This window comes from Salvia splendens, chromosome 22, assembly GCF_004379255.2.
Source record: "Salvia splendens isolate huo1 chromosome 22, SspV2, whole genome shotgun sequence".
Classification (NCBI taxonomy): Eukaryota; Viridiplantae; Streptophyta; class Magnoliopsida; order Lamiales; family Lamiaceae; genus Salvia; species Salvia splendens.
The window spans coordinates 6,707,858-6,729,382 of NC_056053.1; the positions used below are offsets into that span (position 1 = coordinate 6,707,858).

Below are 21,525 nucleotides of genomic sequence, written 5' to 3' on the forward strand. Positions count from 1 at the left end.
TGTTCTATTATATTAATTTCGATGTCAATAATGTATTTAAGGATACTATTATTGAGATCTAGTGTCAGTGAATGGCACCAATCATTAAGGAATTAATTTAATGGGATTTTAGGTGAGACACCAATCATTAAGGAATTGATTCAATTTATCTTAAATAAGTATCTAGCTAGCTTAGCTACTTACTTCATTTGAAGTGTATGCAACTTGACCCAAAAATAAATGGAAAAATCGATATTTCAGTCACAAGAACAACAGCAGCACCTGTTTTCCTCTGTAAAATAGTTATTGCTGTCGTTTTTGTTCCTTTTTCACCTCTGCTCTCTCGTTCTCATCATTTATTAATTTATCTGATAGGAGTTTCCAATTTCTATGAAAAATTATTAAATTTTGATGTATATACGACCATCATTGAAAGTAGTCATACATAATTTTTTTTCTTAGATTTAAACCATTGGTGCATGTATCTGTTATTTTTTCTTGATTTCTTTTGTGATTTTATTTTGTTTTAGTATCTTGGCTTTATTGGGGTACCTATTTTAAGATTTGTAGAGAGTTGATTTTTGTCTTTATTGTTGATACTTCCTCCGTCACATCGAAGATAACCCATTTTAATTTTTTGTTTCTCCCAACCAAAATGTCTTATTAATAAAAATAGAATATCTTTATCTCTATTTTATTCCTTCTCTTTTATTTTATTTTTTCCATTTAACACATAAAATAAAGTTGCATAAAATCCTATACCACTTAAGAAATGGGTCATCTTCCTTAGGACTGAGGGAGCAATATATTTTTGCGGCAAATCTATGTCGATTGTTGCATGTCTCGTTGAACTCCTGCTCACTAGCTTTATAATTGGAGCATTTTCTTACATAATCACGCATTCTAAGTTTACTCCTGGAACTAGGTTTTAGGTCAATATATACATGTAAAAATAATATATCTGTCACAATATTGAAGAATTTACAAGACACTGATATTATATATCGATAAATTAATATATACTCCCTTCGTCCTTAAAAATTTGACAAAACTTGAAATTGACACGAGTTTTAATGTGGAATTGATAAAGTAAGAGATGGATGATAAAATGTATGAGAAAGAGGAAAAAGGTAGTGGAGCGAGTGCTAGTGATTATGAAGTCCATATTATAAATGATGTGTAGGATTATATTTGTTGAAAAACTTTCCATATTTAGACTTTTTTTAAATTTTTGGGATGACCCAAAATTATAAAACTAGTCTATTTTTTAGGACGGAGGGAGTGCTATATAATATTAGTAAACTATACATAAAAGAATAAAATAAAGTAATGATATAATATGTATTTTTTATTAGAACACATAATACTATGAAACAGTAACAGTAGAAAGTTCATTATAAAGATTGGATTCGAATGAAATGCATTAAATTTTGCAGGTATGTGCAAACAAAATTTGAATACTGGTTTGAATAAAATCTGTTGCAGCCTTACTACAAAGAATCTATAACCGAATATAAGAGTGTGTTTAATTTGTCTGTTGCAAAGAAAAAAAGCGAAAGCTGAGTCCTTCTGTGATATGATGACTACACTGCCTCCTTCAAACAGTACTCTTCATCAATTCTATTGATGCCAACCACAGTTTCCTGTTAAACATTACTCTATCTTCTTTTGAATTTTATCTTGTAACTAAATTTAATTTTATGTAGGATAATTTTAAAATTTTATGATAGTATGAAAGATTAATTTAAAATACACAATGTTTAGTTTTGGATTAATTAACATGATTAAATATTAATTCAAATAATTGCAACTATTACAAGAATCCAATCAAACAATGCAAACAACTAAGATTGTCAATTTAAGCTGATCAAATATACCACAGTGAATGAATCAATCAAGAAAACAAAAATTAACCAATATTTTCTTCTTCCCTTTTTGCAATCAAGAACTGAAGAATCTAATCGCATTTTTGTTCACACAACCAAACAACTAAATAATTGAAAGGTTTTGCAGTTACTATACATCTCCCGAGATACCTCTCGGTCGTAACTAGCCCGAGCAGCAGCCGCTGTTCTTGACAGCAGACACATCATCCTTGTTCCCGATGTTGATGGTTTGGCCCTTTGGCAGGGCCAAGGGGTCATCCCCTATGTCGAGGGCCTTCTTGCTCACGACGTGGTAGATACTTGTGAGCACCTCCGTGAAGGCATTCTCGACGTTCAAGGCCTCCAAGGCCGACGTCTCCATGAAGAAAGTGTGCTCCTTCTCTGCAAAGGCCTTGGCCTTGTCCGTGGAGATGGCACGTAGGTGTCGGAGATCCGCCTTGTTCCCTACTAACATCACGACGATGTTTGAGTCCGTGTGCCCCCGGAGCTCCTTCAGCCATCTGTCCACGTTCTCAAAGGTCACATTGCGTGTAACATCGTACACGAGCAGAGCCCCAACTGCGCCTCTGTAGTACGCACTTGTGATCGCACGGTACCTGCACTCGATCAATGTTTAAAAGATTTAGGAAAAACGCCAATTTAGGAAACACCAAGAATCAATTATTCAATTATTGTTCAAGATATGGAATAACCTCAAGCCAATTCATGTAAATTATGGCTAACATTCAAAAATTGACAGTGATAAATATATGGAAACATAACTAAGATAATAGAGTTCATCAGAAATCCATTTGGAGTTGAGTTTGAAAGAGAAATTTCACAGATCATAATCACACAAACCATCCTCTCTTATCAATTCCCAAATTCCATTTAACAAAATCACAATGATCCATGATCTCTACCATACACAGAAAAAATAAAAGGATGAACATAATAATATCGATTAGTCAGCTAAATCGAAGCATTATGGTAAAAAAAACAGATCTAAAAAAACAAGCATTAATTAATTCCACATATTGCATCTAATAACGGAAATCACAAAATCGAAGCTAAAAAAGTTCCTGGAAATGAAAATAAAAGGAATTATGGTGTAAATTCAAAGGATTGATCACCTCTCCTGGCCGGCGGTATCCCAAATCTGGGCCTTAACAACCTTATCATCGACCTGAATTGATCGCGTGGCGAATTCGACGCCGATCGTGGATTTGGACTGCTGGCTGAACTCATTCTTCGTGAATCGGGACAAGAGATTCGATTTTCCGACGCCGGAATCGCCGATCAGCACCACCTTGAAAAGGTAATCGTAATCCTCATCCGCCCTGTACGATCCCATTTGTCTAACCCTAAAATCGCCGCGATTCGATCTACAATTTAATTTTGGGGGAATTGCCGCAAATTACATGTCATTTGCGTTGATTGTTGTTGTTCATGAGCTGATTTACAAGGGTGGTGGTGATTTTTTGTTGTTGATATCTAGGAAGAATGAATGTATGGAATTTTTGGTTGTTTTGATTGTTGTTTCCCTCCACATTTTCAGGAAATCCGTTGGCGGTCCAGTTACCCTACCCGTTTAACGATCCGGGTTCGATTACTTAAATCATAGTAGTTCCAATATAATTCACGATATAACTTTGTGATTTAGCATTAAATATTATTCCCTCCGCCCCATAAAAATATTAGCTATGATGCATGAATTAAGATAAAATTAGTAAAGTAAGAGATATGAGGAGAATTGTAGTTAAAAGTAGTATTATTGGATAGTATAACAAAAATGGAATACACATATTTTTGTGGGACGAACGAAAATAGAAAGTGCACATATTTTTATGGGACGGAGCGAGTATTTGAATCGTTCATTCATTACCACATAATTTACGAGAATTCCCTAACTTTGTGATTTAATATAAAGAAAAATTACGATAGTCTGAATGTTACAATATATCAATTCACAAATGAATGTTACAATATATCAATTCACAAAATAGTTATGTGGAAATCTCTATTTTTTTGTAATTCTTCAAGTGGTAAATAATTACTTGTTTTGTAAATTACTACTCCCTCCGTCCCGACTTAGATGACACATTTCTTGGTCGGCACACATTTTTAAGAGTTATTTGTTAATGTGTTTAATTGGAAAGAGAAAAAAATGAATGTATGTATTAAAATAGAGAGAGAAAAAGAGATGAATATTTTTATTGGAGTGAGAAAAAGTAGTTAAGTGTATTAATTGGAGAGAGAAAATTTTCAAAAAGGAAATGTGTCATCTTATTCGAGACAAACTAAAAAAGAAAACGTTTCATCTTAAGTGAGACAGAGGGAGTATAATGGGGCTTGAAGAACTTCACGATATACTCCCTTCATTTTATTCGTTTTATATTAGTGGAGTCATTTTGTTATTTTGGTACGTTCCATGGTAGTGGAGTCATTTCCCTTTTTAGTAAAAGTCACACATTTCTTCTCACTTATTTTTCCCTCTCTCTTACTTTATTATCTTTACTTTTTCTTCTCTCTTATTTTATTATCTTTTTGTTTAATACATTACACATCTTTTTCTTAATATCCTTGCCGAAAAAAATGTCTCCACTACTATGGAACGAAGGGAGTTTTAATTCACAAAATAGTTAGTTTGTAGATTCACTATTCATATTACATATCAACGATATTATCATACTCAACCACCCAACAATGTTCTAGATGATAAAGCACCGACGATATCATTCACAGCCAATGGCCAACAATACAACATGGGGTACTATCTTGCCGATGGTATCTATCCGAGGTGGACCTTCATCACACTATAAACATGCCGCAAGATCCCAAACGAGTTTCTTTACGCAGTGGCAAGAGGCTGCTCAAAAAGACGTTGAAAGAGCGTTCAACGTTCTTCAAGCATGGTTCGTGATTGTGAAGGCCGACATCATTTATGCATGTATTATCATACATAATATGATAATTAAAGAGAAAGGGCCGACTGCGACAAATTGGTGCAATGATGATGCCTCTGGTGCCAAGGTATGTTGGGTAGGGGTGTTAAATCGTGCGTGTTGGGTCATTATCGGGTCAACCTGTTAACGACTCGACCCAATAAGGACAAACATGAATACGGAACCAACCTGCTACCCTCAAACCGGAAAACGACACGAACCCATTAACAACACGAACCATCTTGGGTCAACACGACATAATAACCATATGTACATGACACGACATTATAACAACACGACCTGATAACAACTGCTCTTGATTAACAAAAGTTACTAAACCTTGAATCTGATCATTAAGAGTCCAATTAAAAACCTAAAATCTAATTACACTATCTAAGTTGATGAACATAACATCAATAGATTAATAGCAACAAAATCCAACAAAAAAAATATATATCATTTTTAAAATATGAAAAGTAATAATATTATAATAATATTTCTTAACGGGTGAGATGAACCCAACACGTACATGACACGAAATTTTCGTGTTTTTAACGGGTCAACCTGGTAAGGACACGAACCCAATAAGCTTTAACCCAAACCTATTAATTTCGTGCAGATTCGCGTCAGATTATCGCGTCGTGCCAAAATTTCCAGCCCTAATGTCGGGCACCATTTTGCGAGTACATACGAATGTGGCTGGCAATTCCATTGCCCACACCCAACTCTAGGAAGATCTCATCAAACATTTAGGAGAAATTTGGCAACGATTACCGATTCCACAAAAATTATATATTTTATTGCTTATAATAGTATGCAATTTTAGGATTTCAATTATTGAATTTCGATTGTCATTTTAATTTAATATAAATGTATTTTGATAATTTTAATGTAATGTTTAATTTAAATTATTTTAGTTGAGAAAAATAGAATAAAAAAGAAATGAAATGGTAAGACCCATAAATAGTTAAGAGAGAAGATTAGGGAATGACTGGTTGCAAACCCTTAAATAAGAGATGAATTAAAAATGATTAAAAATGGTGTGTAGCCCATAAATAGTTATAAAATGAGATGAATAAGGAATTACTATTGTAAATAGTCTAATGAAACAAAAAATTATAAAAGAACTTAATAAAATAAAATATATTTGTACAAGAACCTATTGAACCAAAAATTTATGAAAAACCTAAGTCAAGGACCTCTAGAAATGTTTTGTCTTATTTGAAAAACATTACTCCTTTCGTATATGAACTATTTTTTTCATTATTTTGTCATTAAAGTGTGTAAACTTTCTAATTTTTAAATAATTGAATAACACATTACTCCTACACATCATTTTATTTACAACCTATATCATTACACTACACTCTTAATGATGTGAAGCACACTCTCCATGAACACTACTTAAACTAACATTTATCTTTCTTTCATACTTTACTAATTACACCATAAAATCCGTATCAAACAAATGTTAATACTCCCTCCGTCTCGGCTAAGATGATACATTTCTTTGCCGGCACAGAATTTTAGGAGTTATTGTTTAAAGTGTTTAATTGGAGAGAGAAAAAATGGGTGTAAGTATTAAAATAGAGAGAGAAAGAAAGATAAATATTTTAATGGGAGTGAGAAAAAGTGGTTGAATGTATTAATTGGAGAGTGAAAGTTTCCAAAAAAGGAAATGTGTCATTTTTGTTGGGACAAACTAAAAAGGAAAACATATCATCTTAAGCGGGATGAAGGGGGTACTTTTTAGGGAAGGATGGAGTACTAAACTCCCTCTTTTCCAAAAGAATATGCATTTTAGATTCACACGAGTTTTATGCACAATTGATAAAGTAAGAGAGAGATTAAAATAAAAATTTAATTAAAGTATTGCTAGTGGAGAATAAGGTGAGAGTGAGAAAAAATTTCCAAAATAGAAAATGCATATTCATAGCAAACTGATTAAAAAGGAAAAATTGTATATTCATACGAGGCATTTCTTTTCGGCATGTAGTTTAAGAATAATATGTTAAATGGATGGTGGAGATTTTTAGTCTTATTTGGAACCAGGGGTTGACTCCTACCATGTCGGTGTTCATTTGGAGGTTACTTTTTGGTAGGCTGCCGGTGGATGAGAAGTTACAGAGGAGGGGAATTGAGTTAGCGTCAAGGTGTCAGTGTTATAGGTCTCCTTCAGTAAAATCTCTCAGTCATGTTTTCTTCTCGAGTCAGTCGGCGATTTCTGCATGGGAGTATTTCGATGCCTAGTTTCCTTCCTCGCACACACCGATTCACACGAGCACCGATATTGCACTTAGACTAGGTCACTGGCGGAGGTCCTCTTTCCAGTGGGCTCCCGCCATGCACGTTAGTTTTCTTGTTCCTTGTTTGACTGCTTGGTTTCTTTGGACGGAGAGGAACGACTGTAAGCATGGCGGTGGCCCTTTTCGTCATTCACATGTTATTTGGCAGGTCACTCATCATCTGCATGTGCTAGTTCTGGCCGGCAGGATCACCTCGACCCATTGGAGGGGATGCTCGCCGTCGGTTGATTTCATGCCTTTCTCCCCAGACAGCATGTTCTGCGGTCGCTTATGGTCCTATGGCATCCCCCTGATGCACCTTGGGTGAAGTTGAATACAGACGGTGCCTTCTCTACATCTACACTGGCGGCGGGGGAGGGAGGATTGGTTCGTGGGTCTGATGGAGGCCTTCTGCGGGCTTTTTGTGCTCCGATAGCTGCATCATCGAGCTTTGAAGCGGAGCTTTTGGCTCTGATTCGGGGTTTCGAGATGGCTATGGAACTTTCTACTCACATTTGGATAGAGTTGGACTCAGCGGCTCTGGTTAGTTTGTTGTCATCTAGACACTTTGGCTCCGCGGATTTTAGACACCATATGGCTTTGATCCGGAGCATGACAGCTCAGCGGCATGTTCGATTCTCACACATCTACAGAGAAGGAAACAGGGCCGCTGATTTCCTGGCAGGTAGGGGGGTCCAGACCCCTGCCCTTATATATTTTGATCCAATCTCCTGCCCCTCGGTACCTGAAGGCGCTAGTTAGGATGGATAGCTGGGATATCCTAACTTCCGCTTCCAACTTAGAGATGTGGATTGATCTAGCTCTTCTGGTGGTTGGTTTTGGTCTGTTTTCGTTTCTCCCTTTAGTGTATTTAGTCATCTTTTTTCCACTTGATAGAATGGAGGATCTCGACTTGTGGGACCTCTATTTTGCACCTTCATGTTCTTGTTTAGATCTTAGTCACTTTTAGGCTAAGATCATGTTTTTGGAACATTACATTTTGATTTTATTTACGGGTTGGGGGTCTGCCTAAACCCCCAGCCCACAAAGGGCGTTTCTAATTAAAAAAATGTTAAATGGATGGTGAAAAAAGTAAGAGAAAAATAAAGTAAGAGAGAAGAATATAGAATAAAGTAAAAATGAGAATTACTTTTTTACAAAAGTAGAAATGATGCAATTAACTTAGAACTTCTCAAGTTAAAATAGAAAAATGACTATATTAATATGGAAAGAATGGAATGGAGGGAGTTGAATATATGAATATACCATCACAAAGGAAAATTCCTCTTTGAGATGGCAAATCCCTGCCACGTGTAATATGACGTGGTTGGAGAAACCCCAAAGCGGCAGCGATTATTAGCGTGTGAATTCATCAAAAGCACGTGGCTAATTCAAACCGCCGCGCGTACCCTGGCGCCAAGCATAATCTCCCCTCAGCCAATCAGAACCCGTCACGCATGCGTAGAGTTCGCTCGTTCTCTGGTAGAATTGTTCCTCAACAATGGAAGCAACAAAAGCTCCCCCAGATTCCTCATCGGCGGGCTTCAGATTATTTGCCATTAATAATCTCCAGCCTCTGCTTAAATTCGCCTCGTTTTTACCTCTCTTGCCGCCACCGCCATGGTTCTCCAGCAGCCAATTCGCTTTCCAAACGTCGCCGGCGCCGCAGCTGCTTCGTCTCCGACAAAGGAACTCGGGAATTCCTCTGGTAAATTCGTTCAATTGCGGCGGTGGAGGGCGAAAAACAGAGTATTATCATCTGGATTTTGCGATCGGAGTCAGCTGCAGTATTATAAATGTAGCTTCGATTCCGCCGCCTCCACGGTGCAGGATGCGGAGGTGGAGGGGGTTTCACGGCGGCAGATGAGTGGTAAGGAGAAGTCGGTGAAGAAGATGAAGAAGAAGCAATTGAAATTGCTCAAGAAATTGAAACTGCTTGATCGTATGAACGGAAACATGATCACGGTATGAATTGCTTCACAAATCGTTATATCAATTGGAGTAATTTTTCAATTTCACCTCATTCATGTCAATTGTTTTCTTAATCAAGTTCTTCAATCACATTGAGGCTTTTAACCACTTTTAATTTCGTCAAGTTTTTCAATGATAATCAACAAATCGAGCTGCTAGATATAGTTGATAACATAGATATAATAACTAAATTGGATGCCAATTTTAACATATATTCTGTCTCTGATTGAAGGAGCAACTGCAGAAGGTGAAGGCAGAAGAGAAAGAAGCGAGAAGAAGAACGAAAGAGGAGAAAGCAGTAGCAAATAGTGAAATGCCATCATCTAGTTCTTCGTCTGAATCCAGCGACAACGAATGTGGGGAAGCCGTTGGCATGAGCGGCGCAAAGGTGAAGAGGCTTCCGATCATAACTGAGGCTGCTCCGGCCCCTGTTTCTCCATCGAAGAGGATTGAAGTGTGTATGGGAGGGAAGTGCAAGAAATCGGGGGCCGGGGCGCTGCTGGAGGAGTTCAGGAGAGCTGTGGGGGCTGAAGAGGCAGTCTCAGGGTGCAAATGCATGGGGAAATGCAGGGATGGCCCAAATGTCAAGCTTGTGGGGCCCGCAGCGGCGGACTCTCTGCGCATCGGAGTTGGATTGGAGGATGTGGATGTGATCATGGCGAAGTTCTTTGATGAACATCAGCAGCAGCAGTAGCTAGGCTTTGCTGGTGTATCTTGAAATAGTTACCTAAAATGTGCAGTGTGGTTTTTTTTTCCAGTTTTTGGATAGGAAATATATTAGTAAACTGTATATACTGAATTTCCTTGCAAGAAGTTTGCATAAGTGATCATATTCACTAAAATTCAAAAACGAAAAAGCTAAATTCTTTTAATCATAAAAAGGGATTGGGAAAATTGAAGCTTAAGATTTTTATTTATGACATTCATATTAATTTGTCATTAGTACTGGATGGATTATTTGTAACAACTACTAATATACTACTCCCTCTACCTCACCACATTGATTAGTCCTTTACTTGTATAGGATTTAAGAAAATGATATTTGAAAATGATACATGTTTAGTAAGAGAGATAAAGAAAGAGTAAAGTATAATAGAGACTGAATGTTTTGATAATCGTAGTGAGTAACACCATGGTCTAGGGGCTTGATCACCGCAGTTTCTCTCCTTTTGTCTTGCTCGTGTACTGCTCCAAAAACTATCTCTTCAGTTGTCTCAGAACTTTGCTCGTAGTAGGTCTGATATTGAGTGTTCGGTTGTTTCTTCTTGAACATGAGAAACACTCCTCCTACAATGAACTAGGCAGGCATAAACATTCATCTTAATAAAATTATTTTTGTGCAAGAAATATGTCAGTTCAAGAAATTAAATCATACAACATAATGTGAAATCACCTCAAAAGTTGCATTAATAGCTTAAGGTTGATGTCTCCCTCTCTCCACCTATTATGGAGATAGTAATAACATAAATTTTGAGGGTACATAACATGCATTTTTCAGAGGAGTCACTACTTACAATTTTATTATAATATTTGAAGTGAGGAGTGAGGAGTGTGGACTACTATTAATGTTTTGATATTATAATATCAAAACTATATATGCCAAAATCTCTAAACACAATCATAAACTACGCCATCCATCCCTGGAAACGACGCCATTTGAAGCTGCGATTGATTAACTGTGTGTGCTTTTGTGCTAGGTCAAGCCTCTCAAGCCTAGAGAATCCGCTAGATCACAAGGTCTAGGAACTCAGAGGATCCTGGGAGTCTCGGTCGTCGGACACACAAATTCCACGTTCAAAACCCTCAACCCGCTATACTATGAATTGGTACAGGGAAGTAGGGATCGATCCCACGAAGATGGATGCGTAAAAAGGCATTCAAGAGATTCTGGAAACGGGTTTGGCTGCTGCCACACAATTTTAGGTTGAGAAACTTATAACTAGGTTGAGAAATGAAAATTGGTTGACACTAGACCTAGGAAACAGAGAACATCATTCAAACATGAAACATCATCACGACTTCAATAACTCAAACGAGCTTCCTCGACCTAGTAAACAACTTCCTAATCTAGCAAAACAGAGATAAAACGAGCAGCGGGAACCATTTCCAGAAAAGGTAAAGTACGGATGAAAAGCTGCAAATAACTAATTCTGGAATTAACAAACAACGATCTGCATCTTAACAACAGATTCAAATAGAATAACATAATTCGGACGTCGGAAACAATGCGATTAATCGGAAACTGAACAGATCTACACCTACTAGACTAAGCAAACAGAAACACAGCAACGAGTCATCAAATTCATGCACAATCAACCAACTCACCTTCAGATCCACACGTCAGACGCTTAATCCTCTCCGGATCTAAGCAATCCGAACCAAACTACAACCCAAAACAACTCCATGAACTCTGATTCAACAGATCCACTCCGATCAACGATAATCCAACCTCGATTCAATTCCGATTAACCAGATCAAGTGCGAAAAGCATCCATTCAAGTAAACAACCACAAACTCAGAATCAAACACAAACAAACCTCAACATCAGCATCATTCATGACAGAAAATAGAAATTCCGTAGATAGCTAAACGAGATTTCAACAACACAGCGAAAGCCGAGCTTCGAACAGCGAAGACTCGGTAGAAGTCTGAACAGAAAACTAAAACGAAAACAAATAAATTGTTTGTTCGCCCTACACGAGGACGGTGGTACACAACATCAAATCGAAAATGACCTTAAAAACCCCTAGACTTCCGATTACGCCAAGTGTGTGTAGAAGTGTGTAAAAGTGAGCTTAGAGCAAAAAAAAAGTCCTCTTCCAGTGTTGCATGCTCTCTCTTTTATAGAGGTGGAGGCGATCTTCTAGAAGCTTTTCTCTTGAATTCTCCGTTCTGCCCTCTAGCTAATGATCTCCTCCGTCTGGCAAATTTTCTACATTCTGCTCACTTTCTCGCCAATTCCTTCGCCAGGCGATTATCTTCCTTCTTTCCTGGACCTGTCGATTTCTTCAACACACCTGGCTTAAAAGATGTGTTAGACCCCGTAAATTGTTGAATTTAACCCCCTAATCGATGCATGAAATTAGCCTTATCATAAGCCAAAGTAGAACACTTTCTACTATTTTTATAAAAAAATGAGAGGCTGCCTTTTGATATTTAGATGAAAATTGCACAAGTAGTAAGGACTAAAGGCATGAGGACTTAACCATTTGAGCCATTTTTTTCCTTCGTTTCACAAACCCACCTCATCAAACAAGGCACCCCTTAGTAAACCAAGTTGAGTCGGCATACACTTTTACCCGTCTTTTGAAACCTTAAACCAATTTTTTACATTTTATAAACACATGATAAAAAGGGGCCGAAAGATGGACTATTTCAAAAGAAAAGGGGATAGCGATAGAAGGGCCGAAATAAATGGGTAGCCATGTTGATCAAGTGAATTAGCCAGGTCGATCATGTAAAAAGGTTAGGTTGATCAAGTAAAAAAAAACGGGCAGGAAAAGGTTGTAACCTGACCCAGTAAGTCGATAGTTAAGAATGAACCAGGAAGTTAAAGGTTAAGGTTGTAGCCTGACCATGTGAGTGTCGAGTCGCAAGAAGTAAACTCAGCTTGATCCAGTAAAGTTGTTCAGATCTTGGTCTCTTGACTCATGTGTTTTTCATTTTTCTTTTTTCAGTTTATATTTTCAAATTTTAACCTAGAACCCCTAGGACCTTACCTAAACACATTACCCTAAGCCCCGTTACACCCATAACAAAGACCATAAGGAACTATCTTGTGCAGTCCGATTCGAGGTATTAAATGTGCAACAATTACTGAGTGAACAGTCCTAACATCTCTGATGAGAAATGAGTGACTGAGTGAATCCAACAGTTGGTTTAAATTTGAGCTATCTTGACGAGCTGACACCTTGTTCAAGTGAACGTGAAAGGGTGGAAACATGAACTGCTGACAAATGGATTGACCTCGACCTCGGGTATGATTGTTTGAAGTTTATTTGGTTTTATGCATCTATGTGAATATGTGTCTATGTTTTGAGTCTTGTGTTTTTCTTCTTCTTCTTTTACTTTCTTGAAACGGGAAACCATGCCTGAAATCTGCCTTATTTTTTCTTTTCTTTTCTTTATACTTGAGGACAAGTATATTTTAAGTGTGAGCAGTTTGATAAGGCCTTTTTCATGCATTGGTTTAAAGGGTAAAATTTATGCTACTTGTCAGTTTTACGCGGAAAGCGAGTGTTAATTGTGCAGGAATGTCGCTTGACCAAGGGCAGCAAGGCCAAACTGATCATGCTAACGCAGAAGGCAGAAAAGGCTAAAAAGAGTGTGGGTTGATCAAGTTGACGGTCAAGCAGTTAGCCGGGGGACCACTGTGAAACAGAAAGAGGGCACGTATAGCCGATGCGCTGAAAAGCAATCCTCAATCAGTTATCCAAGGACCACGGCGAAACAGAAAAGGAGACACGTATAGCCGATGCGCTGGAAAGCGATCCTAAATCAGTTATCCAAGGACCACGGCAAAACAGAAAAGGGGGACACGTATCGACAGATGAGACGTTCAATTCCAGCAAGGACGAAGATTCGCTGCCAAATTTGTTATCACAGCTGGAGGTTGTTACGAAGAGCCTATAAATAATGGGTGCATCACCATAGCTTGGGACTCTCTTTCTTCTATTTTTTTATCAACTTTCTTTTCCCGTTTATTTTCTTTTATCAGTAGTCTTAGTTCTGTTTCCAGTAGAGAGTTAGAAGGGAGCGCGACAGAGAGTTCCAGATCCATTCACTGCCGCTTCAGTTCTGACCGAGGACCTCTCGGATTTATAGCTTTCTTCCGTTTCAGTTCTAGTTGCTTAGTTAACTTTCGTGTTTGTTTAAGTAGTTGAAAACGACCGCTCTTGTTTTGTATTCTGCATTTTCCAAAATTTGTTCCGAGTTCTGTTTTTAATCAAAGTTGTTTATTTCGGAAATCTTGTTGACTGTTTGAGCTTAGTTTAATCTTAAATACCCAGATCCAAAGTTTGAGTTTGCAAAATGTTGAATGGAAAGGTGTTTCGTAGATTCGTACCATGTTAAAGTAGCTTAGTCATTTAGTTTCAGTCCATCGCTTACCTGATCAGTTTACGGTTTTCAGAATGATATGTTCCTTGATCAAGTGGATAGTTACATTCTGCCTAGTTTAATCCAGTAGTTTAAAACTCCCAACTTAAAGCGTGGCTGCAGCCAAACCCTGTTCACTAAACATACACTCAACGAACCAGTTTCTCTGTGGGATTGACCCCGTAGTTGTTGCTTTACCGTTAAAAGTGGGTTGCATGTTAGGGAGTTATAAATATCTTTTGTGAGAGAGAGAAGCATCTTGATCAAGTCGCAACGACATTTGCAAACTGATCCACCCGGTCGGTTATTTTTTCGTATAACTTGATCCGCGAAACTGCGACACTTCTCTGTTTCTTCTCTATCACCAAATGCCCACATGGAAAATGGGATATCTAGACCAGCGATCTCACTCCAATTTACAAGACGACGAATCTAGTCAACCGGTGTACCAAACAGAATGCTCAAGTTATTATCCACCTTTTCAAAATCGACCCCATCACCCATGGCACTCCAATGCCGAAGATCATCTCCCAGCATGGCAGGGTGAGGACTGGGAAGCTCAGAATCACCAGTCTCACCAGAGCCAAGTCCATTCGGGTCAACATCAGTACCACTCGCATCCGCAACAAAACTTTGAGCTGCCATCAGAAGGAAATTGGCATACAGATCATACGGAGGAAAGGATCGAGGGATTTATCGTACCCCAACAGAACATTAGGTGTCACTTAAAATCAAATGACGAACTGACGCTGAAAATGCAGCACACATATGATGAGCAGAAATCTAGCATGGATGAAATGATCAAGCAGGTCTCTCAACTAGCTGATATCATGAAGGGGATACAAGAGGTCAGGGCACGGTTTAGGGAAGATGAACAGATGGTAGGTGAAAAAGGTGTAAGCCAACTTGAAGAGAAGGGACCGACGAATGCTGAGCAAGAGTCGGAAATACACTAGAGAAGCAAGAAGAGGTAAGAACTGTTGAGGCCGAACCAGCGGATGAGGAGTGCCAAGCAGAAGACGAGTCGATTGTTGCACCTTTCAAGGACGAACTGTCACAGCAAGTGCTTGAGGACGCGAGTGATGAACCTCAAGAGAAGGTAAAAGATACCCTCAAGCGTTGTGAAGAACTCGGCGCTACATTATTCTACCTCTAGACAAGAGCAGGGCAAGCATTTGAAGAAGAAATGGAGAGATTTGTGTCCGGAGTGGAAGGAGAAAATGCCCAGGTAGAGAGACCGCCTCCGGTGATAAATAAGCCAGATGGATGCTACGAAGAAGAAAGACCGAGGCTAAAAGAGGAGAGGTCTAATAGAAAAACTGCAAGACTAAACTACTGCAAGTGGCCGGAACCAGGCCCGAGCCATTTAAGGTGGGAAAGCCTCCTGACCCTGGAGTACGCCCCGAAGAAAAAAGGAAGATTCAAGGAACCTACAAGAATCATAAGAAGAAGCGGGCTACCCTGATGGTGATACAACCTTGGAGATGTGGGTAGAGAAGAAGAACTGCTAGAAGAAAAGTTGTCTCAGGATCTCTAGTTACAGGGAAATTCTTCAACGGATCACCGACCTATGAACTGATCAAGTTGAAAGAAACGTTAACATTACTTGGCCCAGTTAACTGCAAGGATGGCGGCAAAAACTGAAGGACGGAAGACTATGAAGAGGGAAGGAAACTGCCGAAAAATGTGCACAAAGGTGCGATGGATACAAGCAGAACAGAAAGTACTACTCACCCAGACTTGGTGGGATTCAAAATCAATCAAGCTCAAACAAGCAAGGGTCAACTTGCAAGCAAATCGATCCACCACATCCTGGGAATTGCAAAGTTTCAGGGAAGTATCTTGCTCTATAACCTTTTCTTACTAATCCAACTGAGCGAGAAAATTGTAAATAAGTCTGTAGTGTGCACAGCGGGAGAAACCCCACCACGTATACTCACCCCGATCAAGTAATAAATAGTAAGGAACAACCCTCGAGACTCAATTTCTCAGCTCAATACGTATGGGCAGGGTACTTGATCAAGTGGATTCCGAGAACTGTCCGCGACTTGGAATAAAGTTTTTTTATTTTTGTTCTCTTTTAAGAAAATCCCAAACAAATTTATTTCAGAAATAGTAAAAATAATTTTCAAAAATCTTGGATATATCTGGGAGGGAATTTCATTTTCAACGCGATATCTTTAAATTCTTAAAGAAAATCTCTGACCAGTACTCCACAAAAATCCCTTATTTTGTTTCTTACATTTTTAAGTAAGGATTTGACAGGAAAGGTAAGAGATTGACAGTTACTGCGCAATTTTATTTTAACCGGGAAAAGTAAAAACAGGAATCATTTAATCTTGAAATTTGAAAATTGGCCACGAAGGCGAACAGGCGCTGATGTCATAGCGGTCATTCCCTCTTCCTCCCCCCTATATTTCTATTTCCGCAAATCTCTCTCCCCCACTTTATCACGTTTAGCTAACCCCTGCAAGGTTCTTTGAAAAAAAATCCCAAACTCCTTTCCCTCAATTTTCAAGCAAAATCGCTCTCCACTACCGGTGATGGATAAGTCTGCCGCTTCCAGTCGATCCAAAATGCCCGCGTTCGGTCGACGAGTTCGGTTGATTCCATCAACTCCTTGCCCAGAGGCCCAAACACCCACAACATCGTCCTCCTTGACCACCGACACCACTCAGTCCCTAAGCGAGTCACATTCAGGGAGCTTCAAAGGTGTAATGACGAGAGTTAGACCCACAGGGGAGATGACCTACCCGTTCACTTACCAGGCAACAAATATTAGAGAAGTGGAAACTATTCCCTCTAATCCGGTCTCTCCCGAAAGTTCAAGCGAAGCCGCATTCCTCCCGGACACCGAGGCCGCATCCCCTGCTTCTTTCTCCTCTTACAACTTACTTGTAGACACCAATAGCGCAGGAGAGGGGAGTGACAGGCTAGAAAAGGAGATAATCCACGAAGGGCAGTAGGCGGAGAGGGGGAGACTAGCGACAGACGGTGAACAGGTGGAAATAGTTGTGATAGACTCTGAAGAAGATGAGATGGAGACGAGGGGAAATTCTGGACAGGCCAGCATGCGAGATGTGGGAAGGACAAGCAGTCTGCTTGTGGAGATTGCATCTGAGGTGGTTAAGGAGATGCAGGAAATCGAAAGGAATAGAAAATGGAAATCTATATAAACCCAAGATGGAACTGAGGCGGATGATGAGGATGCAAATGTACCCGCCGAGTGGAAGAAACAGATGGAAGAAACAGTGAGCGGGCTGGTGGCTGAAAATGCAACACAACGAACACTGATAAAAGAGCAGAGGGAACAGATGATCAAGGTCGTCGACCTTGTAGGGAAAATGATTTCCTAGATGGAACGGAGATCTGCACTCTCTCACCAGCATCCAATCCTTGTTCCCGCTCCACCAACAAACCAACCACATGAAGCTGGCCCCGACACCACACCTGCTCGAACCACAGTGAAGAGAAATGATACCACCCCAACCACCTGCTGCAGAAAAAAGTAAATTAGAAGAACCAAGTAATTTTTACTTTCTGGTTTTAGTTTTATGTTTTCCCTTTAGCATGCTTCTATCTCCCTCGTATATATGCCTGTGGTTATGCTTCTGTGTGATCTTCTCCACACTTAGCCCATTGATTAGTCTAAGTGTGAGAAGTTTGTTTGTAAATATGTTAACCCTTATCCATGTTTTTCATGTGCTCTGTTTATACGTTTGGCATGCTTGTTGATGTACATATGTGTTGTGTTACCTTCTCCCACTTAACCCACTGCTTGGTCTAAGTGTGAGAAGTTGTGTTTTCTTTTGCCCAAACACTGACCACCTCATTTTCCACTTCATCAAGTTCCCTTGAGGACAAGCTGAAATGAAGTGGGAGGGGGGAAAAGTCAGTGTAGTCAGTGCTTTTGAAGCATACATGTTTAGTTAGGGCCTATGTGTTTTTAGAGATGAACTGATTTAGGAAAATAAAGGCAAGATTCCCTTAGTAAGAGTGATTGGAGAGAGGATACATGTTGATTTGTGAGATTCCTTCTTTCAGTAAATCGAAATCTATTTGGATGAAGTGAGAACGATAGAAATGCTTAATCTAGATCCTCTGTGAAACCCTCTAAATGTGAGTTAGAAGCTAAGGTAGAACACTTTCTACTGAATAGTAGAACACTTTGTACTGAATAAAATAAATGGAGAGGCTGCCATCGATGCTTAGGGGAAAATGGCATTGGCTAGTAAGGACTAAAGGCAATAAGAATAACCAGTTGAGCTCAATCATTTCGAACCACATGAACGCGCCTCATTGTAAGGGCACCCCCAGTAACACTTTTGAGCCTGAACTGTAATTGTCCCTTCTTTTGAAAACCTTAAGCTTTCATGCCATGTGAACAAAGGGATAGACTGGGCAACTCACCAACTAGTAGAAGGGATAGTAAGAAAGAGTTATAGCCAAGTTGGCAGAAAAAGAAAAGAGAAAAAAATACATGTATAGTAAAAAAAAAAGAAAAAGAAAGAGAAGAAGGGCGGGAAATTATAACCTGACCCACAAAAGAAAGAGAAATAAAAAGTATGGGGCGCGAAATGATGTAACCTGACCCTATGAAAAGAGTTGGACAAATAAGGCCAAAGTGGCCAAGGGTGTCTTCAGGTTTGGGAAGGTCTCAAATTTGTACAATGGAGGTTGTTCTAGTTTTGTCCTCAAGTTCACATGTCCTTCATACTTTTATCTTAACTCTTAGCATAGAACCCATAGGACCCTCACATTTATACACTGCGACATTTAGCTCATTATAACCCAAAGAAAGACCTTAAGGAGTTAGCTTCTGTCAACAGAACTTGAGCATCAATGGTTGTAGCACCCCGAAAAATTTGCGACTTTTATTTTTATTAATGTGGATGTTGAATGAGAATTTCTTTTATGGAAATTGATTTTCTATGTGATTGAGTTAATTATGTGTAATTAGTTGTTGTGAGTTATGTGGAATAATACGAATTATGTTCCAATGTGTGAATTAAATTAAATGGGATCATGCATATTTTTCTAGCCATTGTATTTGATATTTTTCGGCCCTCCTAATTATTTGAAATAGTATTTTCTTTCTTGGATTTAATTAATTGTTTTGGGATAATTATCCAAATTAAATCCAAACCAAATTATCCCTATGTTATTCAACATAATTTCCGACCCTTGCCCATTTCTTGGTTTTTTTCGAAATCTCCTATTAATTAGGAGGATAAATTATTTTGTAGATTTAATTGGTCCCTTACTTATTTCCTTCCTTGAATTAAAAATCCAATTAAATCTCTCCATATCCTATTTTAATTAGGATTTGACTATTTCCTTCTTTAAGACCTCATAAATTTTCGCCCCTTATGCCTTTCAATTACCTTGTGGAATTAATTTTATTGTTAACTATTTTATGGGAGCCTTTTCTACAAGAAATTACCAAATTTAAATCCTATTTCTATTTAATTTGGGGATTTAAATATTTCCTTTGACTACTCCCTATTTTACACCCCCCCTTTTCTTACTTGGAGAATTCTTGAATTATTTTGTTACCTTATTTATGGGATGCTCAATATCTTTTTACCCATTTTGTGAGTATATTTCTCTCCAAGTAATACCATAATTTTTGAAAAATTCTCCCCGCACTACACGCCTATTTCTTTTAATTGTGGACCTTATTCATTGACCTCTATTTTATTCTTCCACAATTTTAATTGGTTAGTTAAGTGTGGGAATAATTATAGAATATAAATTAAGAAAACTCTAACCATAATCTTAACTAACACGCCTCCCTCTTTTCCTTTCCTCTCCCACACGTTTTTCTCCTCCACTCCCCTCTCTCTCAAGTGCTCCAAATCAATCCTTCATTGTTGCTTCGATTTGGAGTTGGAAACTCAAGATCCGTTGAGGAATCGCACCAATTGTCTTTTCTACCGATTGTTTTCAAGAGAAAGGTATAATTTTTTATCCACCTTTTCCCTTCTTATCATTGAATCCATGATTCTTGAACCCCTCATGCATATAGTGAGTGGAGAATCGTAAATCTAAGAATTTATTAGTTGGGAAGGATGGTTGCACATGAATGGTTGTGTGTGTGCGTGTATGTACGTGTGTGTGGATGAATCGTTGTGAATGTCATGTGCGAATAGGAAAGCATGGTTGTAATCTCATTTTTGAAGCATGACTATGTGTTGGAAGCATGAATATGTATGTGTGAATGTATGATAGACAAACTAGGGTTTGTGAATATTGAGCATGAAAACTGTTGTGTTCGGACAGTAGGTTCCGACGAGTTTTTAACTGGATGAAGTTTCAGATGTCTTCTGTGTTGTGTCAAAATTTCAGCTTCAATTGATGACGGACGAATTTATAACGAATTTTTCTATTTAACTGCGCAGTCCTGCCAAAAATTATATTTCGTCCAGTGAGTTTCGTTTTTGTTTTGACCGATCAAAAGATATGATTTTTGTGTGGAATTTTAACTGGAAAACCTTTATGTGTCTACTGTGTGGTGACCAAATTTTAGCTTCATATGAGATCGGATGGAATTTAAATGATTTTTACAAAAATACTGCGCTGTTCTGCCAGATTCTGGTTTTGTTGAAATAAGCTTTGTTGACAAGCTTTGAATGCACTACATGACACATGTGTGAATAAGGAACGTATCCTATGATGTGGTTATGTGTTCCACATTGATGTATGCTAGAGTGTTCGTTTCGTTTATGTTGGTGAACGTTTGGGATGGGTAATATTAGAAAACGATGAAAGGAACGATAGGGCATGCATGATAAATGTGTTCATGGAAAAACTGATTGTGTTATGGTGTTGACAAGAGTTGTTGTGCGTACGTGGGTACAAAGAGCAAGGATTACATTAAAGTTGTGAATTGTGTTGTATAAGCAAGTGAAGTGGACTTTCTTTTACTAAACTCTTTTACGCTTTCAAAAGTATGATACGGTGTTATAAGGGTGGTTTAAAGTGTTATGTCATGCCATGATTGTTTTGATGTTGAGATTGTTGCCTGATGCCTAGTTCGTTTGAGCTTGCTCCGTTAGGCTATAGGGCTGTGTTAAACGAATTCGGGTCTGAGTAGGGCCGCAAACCCTATCAGCATGTGTACACTGGTGGGATCGTGAGCCGTCCTTGCTAGTCGGCCGGTCTCGTGGGCGAATAGTGTGGCCACACTTTCGTCGCACTATGGTATGAGTATGTGAATGATTGATTGTTGAGAAAGTGGGGAGATTGTTTTGTCTGGCCAGACAATGAAACTGTTTTTGTGATGCTCGATGATATTTCTCTTCTAAATGTAAAACTCGAGTTCACTATGGTATGGATGACATAACTTTTATCAAATGTTTTCGGCATGAGCCCATTGAGTAT

At 38.6% G+C, this 21,525-nt stretch overlaps 3 protein-coding genes across 4 annotated transcripts; 2 read left to right on the top strand and 1 right to left on the bottom strand.

Annotated features, from left to right (window-relative positions):
- Positions 1-1,935: 1,935 nt before the first annotated feature.
- Positions 1,936-3,328, bottom strand: LOC121786121 (ras-related protein RABA1f-like). Its single transcript, XM_042184660.1, has 2 exons — positions 2,978-3,328; positions 1,936-2,461 (listed from the first exon to the last, which is right to left on the bottom strand). Exons 1-2 carry the CDS (start codon positions 3,196-3,198, stop codon positions 2,029-2,031), a joined length of 654 nt encoding a protein of 217 aa, XP_042040594.1. The 5' UTR covers positions 3,199-3,328; the 3' UTR covers positions 1,936-2,028.
- Positions 3,329-7,365: 4,037 nt separating this feature from the next.
- On the top strand, positions 7,366-7,836 carry LOC121786655. Its single transcript, XM_042185289.1, has one exon. It carries the CDS (start codon positions 7,366-7,368, stop codon positions 7,834-7,836), a length of 471 nt encoding a protein of 156 aa, XP_042041223.1.
- A 710-nt stretch (positions 7,837-8,546) lies between these two features.
- On the top strand, positions 8,547-9,881 carry LOC121786395 (diacylglycerol O-acyltransferase 3-like). 2 transcript variants are annotated; one of them, XM_042185022.1, is made up of 2 exons: positions 8,547-9,039; positions 9,278-9,881. In XM_042185022.1, exons 1-2 carry the CDS (start codon positions 8,695-8,697, stop codon positions 9,737-9,739), a joined length of 807 nt encoding a protein of 268 aa, XP_042040956.1. In that variant the 5' UTR covers positions 8,547-8,694; the 3' UTR covers positions 9,740-9,881. The 2 variants fall into 2 exon arrangements, with proteins under 2 accessions (XP_042040956.1, XP_042040957.1); XM_042185023.1 differs by having other exon boundaries at positions 9,290-9,881.
- The last annotated feature ends 11,644 nt before the right edge of the window (positions 9,882-21,525 follow it).